This window comes from Coturnix japonica, chromosome 4 (genome assembly GCF_001577835.2).
Source record: "Coturnix japonica isolate 7356 chromosome 4, Coturnix japonica 2.1, whole genome shotgun sequence".
In the NCBI taxonomy this organism is placed as follows: Eukaryota; Metazoa; Chordata; class Aves; order Galliformes; family Phasianidae; genus Coturnix; species Coturnix japonica.
Genome location: NC_029519.1, coordinates 82,184,442 through 82,189,395, shown reverse-complemented (window position 1 = coordinate 82,189,395; position 4,954 = coordinate 82,184,442). Strand labels below are relative to the sequence as shown.

General features: G+C 58.7%; 1 protein-coding gene across 1 annotated transcript in view; it reads left to right on the top strand.

Moving 5' to 3' along the window:
• The first annotated feature begins 256 nt into the window (after window positions 1–256).
• The window catches only part of DYSF (dysferlin), a 51,436-nt gene continuing 46,738 nt past the window's right edge, over window positions 257–4,954 (top strand). The window contains exons 1-7 of the mRNA XM_032444443.1: window positions 257–425; window positions 2,836–2,891; window positions 2,969–3,060; window positions 3,296–3,401; window positions 4,173–4,577; window positions 4,682–4,810; window positions 4,914–4,951. Of these exons, the coding sequence (XP_032300334.1) occupies window positions 335–425; window positions 2,836–2,891; window positions 2,969–3,060; window positions 3,296–3,401; window positions 4,173–4,577; window positions 4,682–4,810; window positions 4,914–4,951 (917 nt within the window). The 5' untranslated portion in view covers window positions 257–334. The remainder of the gene's footprint in view (window positions 426–2,835; window positions 2,892–2,968; window positions 3,061–3,295; window positions 3,402–4,172; window positions 4,578–4,681; window positions 4,811–4,913; window positions 4,952–4,954) is intronic.

The window sequence follows — 4,954 nt, the reverse complement described above, 5'->3', positions numbered from 1 at the left end:
CATATCCCATATATCCCATAATATCCCATCCCATATCCCATATTCCATATATCCCATATCCCATATCCCATCCATCCCATCCCATCCATCCCATATCCCATATCCCACCCCATATCCCATATATCCCATAATATCCCATCCCATATCCCATCCCATCCCATATCCCATCCCATCCCCATCCCATCCTATAATATCCCATATCCCATCCCATCCCTCCCCATCCCATCCCATATCTGATCCCACCCCCACATCGTCACTCCTTGGCCCCTCCCCTCCCATTTCCCCTATAGTTTCCCCTATATTCCCGTCATTCCCTCCCCGTCCCCATATCACGATGCTGCGCTGCGTTGTGCTCCGTGCTCATCTATGGGGCGCAGCCCGGGGGGACCGACACAGCGACCCCGTAACCAGTGTGAGCTTCAGGGGTGAGCGGGGGGACCGGGGGGACGGGGCTGGGACCCCCTTGGGGTTTATCAATGGGACCCTATGGGGCTCCATCCCATAGCTGGGGGCTATGGGGTGCTGTGTGTGCTTTGGGGTGGGGGCTCTGTCACCCCATATATTGGGGACCCCATTAAGATAAGGGGTCTGAGGACCCCCCGATGTTTGGGGCTAAGACCCCCCTGAGACCCCTAAGATCCATGAATGGGACCCTATGGGGCTCCATCCCATTGCTATGGGGCGCTGTGTGTGCTGTGGGGTGGGGGTTCTGTCACCCCATATATTGGGGACCCCATTAAGATATAGAGCCTGAGACCCCCCAAGCTTTGTGAATGGGGACCCCTAAGATCCTTGAATGGGACCCTATGGGGCTCCATCCCATAGCTGGGGGCTGTGGGGTGCTGTGTGTCCTATGGGGTGGGGGTTCTGTCACCCCATATATTGGGGACCCCCTGAGGTTGATGAATGGGACCCTATGGGGCTCCATCCCATTGCTATGGGTTTTGTGTGTGCTTTGGGGTGGGGTCTCTTTCCCACCCCATATTGGGGACCCCATTAAGATCTGGAGCCTGAGACCCCCTGAGCTTTATGAATAGGGACCCCTAAGATCCATGAATGGGACCCTATGGGGCTCCATCCCATAGCTGGGGGCTATGGGGCGCTGTGTGTCCTATGGGGTGGGGGTTCTGTCACCCCATATATTGGGGACCCCATTAAGATAAGGGGTCTGAGGACCCCCCGATGTTTGGGGCTGAGACCCCCTTGGGGTTTATGAATGGGGACCCCTTTATCCATGAATGGGACCCTATGGGATGGGGGCTGAGGACCCCAACATCCCCCCCCATCCTATTGCTTTTAGGGCCACTGCGGCCCCCCGGCAATGGGGGGGGTGGGGAGGGGGGGGAAAAGGAACCCGAAGTGAAGGACAGGAAGGGGTGGGGGGGGGGCGGCCCTTCCTGCTGTGTCCCATGGGGGGGGTCAGGATGGCGATGGGTCAGTGGGGTCAGCGGGACAGCGGCTGCCGCCGGCCCTATAGGAGGGTATGGGATATAGGGGATGGGATATAGGGGATGGGATATAGGGGATGGGATATAGGGGATGGGATATAGGGGATTATTGGGGATATGGGGTGGGATATAGGGGGGTATGGGATATGGGGGGGTATGGGATATAGGGGGGTATGGGGGGGTGGGAAATGGGGGGGATAGGATATGGGGGGGTTTGGGATATGGGGTGGGATATAGGGAGGTATGGGATATGGGGGGTTGGGATATGGGGGTTTGGGATATGGGGGGATATGGGGGGAGGGGTGGGATTTGGGGGGGAATGGGATATGGGGGAGTTGGGATATGGGGTAGGATATAGGGAGGTATGGATATGGGGTGGGATATGGGGGTATGGGATATGGGGTGGGATATGGGGGGAGGTATGGGGGGAGATATGGGGGGAGTTGGGATATGGGGTGGTTATATAGGGGGGTATGAGATATGGGGGGGGATGGGATATGGGGGGGGTTGGGATATGGGTGGATATGGGGGGGTTGGGGTATGGGGGGGATGGGGATATGGGGGGGATATGGGGGATATGGGGTATGGGGGGAGTGGGATATGGCAGGGGATATGAGGGGATATAGGATGGGAGAGGGGTGGGATATGGGGCGGGATGGTATATGGGGGGAGTGGGATATGGGGGGGGTTGGGATATGGGGGGGGTGTGGTGCCGGATGGGGCTGAGATGGCTGGAAATCCCAAAATAGGCCAAAGATTGTCGGGAGGAACCTTAAAAAAACCCCAAAACAGGAAAAAGGAAACCTAAATCCCGGCAGAGACAGCACGGCCCCATAGACGGCCATGGGATGGGGATGGGAACGTTGTGCTGTGGGGTCACTGCTATTGTTTGGGGGGGGGATGGGATGGGGGGTGGGGGACCTCTGCCCTATAGCCAGCAATGAGATGGAATGGGGTCAGTGGGGAAACTGAGGCATGGTATATAGGGTCTGTGGGGAAACAGGCCCAGCATACGGGGTCTATGGGGAACTGAGGCACAGCATATGGGATCTGTGGGGTTCTGAGGCACGGTATAAAGGATCTATGGGGAAACAGGCCCAGGATATGGGGTCTATGAGGAAACGGAGGCACGGTATATAGGATCTATGGGGAAACAGGCCCAGCATATGGGGTCTATGGGGAAACGGAGGCACAGTATATAGGATCTATGAGGAAACAGGCCCAGCATATGGGGTCTATGGGGAACTGAGGCCCAGCATATGAGGTCAGTGGGGGAACTGAGGTGCAGAGTATGGGATCTATGGGGTACTGAGGCCCAGCATATGGGGTCTATGGGGTGGGAGCTGAGTTTTAGGGCCGTTCCCATGCAGCCCTATGTGTCTTATAGGGGTGAAGAAGAAGACAAAGGTCATTAAGAACAGCATCAATCCTGTATGGAACGAGGTGAGTCCCCATCCCCATAGGGTCGGGCTGACCCTATAAGCGTATTCTGACCTCTGTAACCCCCTTTCTTTTTATAGGGCTTCGAATGGGATCTGAAGGGCATCCCCTTGGACCTGGGCTCTGAGCTTTGCGTTGTGGTGAAGGACCATGAGACTGTGGGGCGGAATCGGTGAGGATATAGGGTCAATGGGGGGATATAGGGTCAATGGGGGGATATAGGGTCAATGGGGGATATAGGGTCAATGGGGTGGTGGGCTGTGATCCTATTAATCCCCCCCATCTTGGCTCTGATTTGCAAAGCACATTGTGCACCCCCCAGGCTTTGCAAAACAGAGCCAAGTGGGGAGGGTTGTGGTATTTAGGATCAACACTATGGGATGGTCCCCCCCTTTTTAACCCTGTAGGTTTTTGGGGGAAGCCCGGGTCCCATTGCGGGATGTGCTGGCATCAGCCAGCCTGGCGGCCTCGTATGATGTCCCGCTGTTGGACAGCAAGAAGCAGAACACTGGGGTGAGGGCGTGTGTGGGGTGGGGATGCAATGGGGTGGGCAATGGGATGGGGACTCAATGCAATGGGGATACAATGCAATGGGGACTCAATGGGGTGGGGGACATTGCAATGGGATGGGGACTCAATGGGATGGGGACACAATGGGATAAAGGCAAGGCAATGGGATGGGGACTTAGTGGGATGGGGGCTCAATAGGATGTGGACATGGCAGTGGGATGGGGACTCAATGGGATGGGGATATGGCAATGGGATGAGGACATGGCAATGGGATGGGGACTCAGTGGGATGGGGACTCAATGGGATGGGGATATGGCAATGGGATGAGGACTCAATAGGATGGGGGACATGACGGTGGGGATGGGGACACAATGGGATGGGGACAGAATAGGATGGGGATGAATTGGGGTTGGGGACATGGCATTGGGGTTGGGGACATGGCATTGGGGTTGGGGACATAGTGGGATGGGGGACATGGAAATAGGATGGGGACTCAATGGGATGGGGATGAATTGGGGTGGGGACACAATGGGATTGGGGACACGGCAATGGGATGGGGACTCAATGGGATGGAGACTCAGTGGGATGGGGGACATGGCAATAGGATGGGGGCTCAATAGGATGGGGACATGGCAGTGGGATGGGGACACAATGGGATGGGAACTCAATGGGATGGGGACTCAATGGGATGGGGATGAATTAATGGGGTGGGGACACGATGGTGTGGGGCCGCGGCCCAGGGCTGTGATGTGTGACCCCTCCCCTTCTCCCCAGGCTTCCCTCATCCTTCAAGTCTCCTACATCCCCCCTCCGGGCGCTGCCCCCCTCTTCCCTCCCCCAGCCCCCCCCGAGGCAGCCCCAGCAGCGGCGGCAGAGCCCGACACACTCACTGGTAATGTGGGGGCTCCACGGGGGGACGCGCCCCCCATAGCCCACCCCACAGAGACCCGGGACCCGCAGCAACCTCCCTGCCTCCCCCCCCGCGCAGAAGTGGCCACGGAGGAGGAGGGGGAGGAGCAGGACCTGGCGGGGACGGGGGACGAGGTGGAGCCCCCCACCTCGGGGGTCTCGGAGCCCCCCCAGCTGCCCCACAGAACGCTGCCCCCTCGTGGCCGTGGGGTGAAGCGCAGGAGGAGCGCGGCCAAGAAGCCGCTGTCCAACAAGGCGCAGGACTTCCAGGTGAGCGCTGCCATGGGGGTCCTCACCTGCACGAGACCCCCAGGTGTCCCCCCGCATCCACCCCACATCGGGCCGACCCTTCTGGTCTTTTCCCCCCCCCCCAGATCCGTGTTCGGGTTCTGGAGGCGCGGCAGCTGCCCGGCGTCAACATCCGCCCCGTGGTGAAGGTGACGGCGGCGGGACAGACCAAGAGGAGCCGCATCCGCAAAGGGAACAGCCCCCGGTTTGACGAGGTGAGGGGGGTCCGGGGGGGCTGCATGGACACAGCTGAACCCATACGGCCCATGATGTGTGGGGCTGGGGGGGGCCGTGTTCCATCACCCCCCCTCCCCACAGACCTTCTTCTTCAACGTCTTCGAGTCTCCGGCCGAACTGTT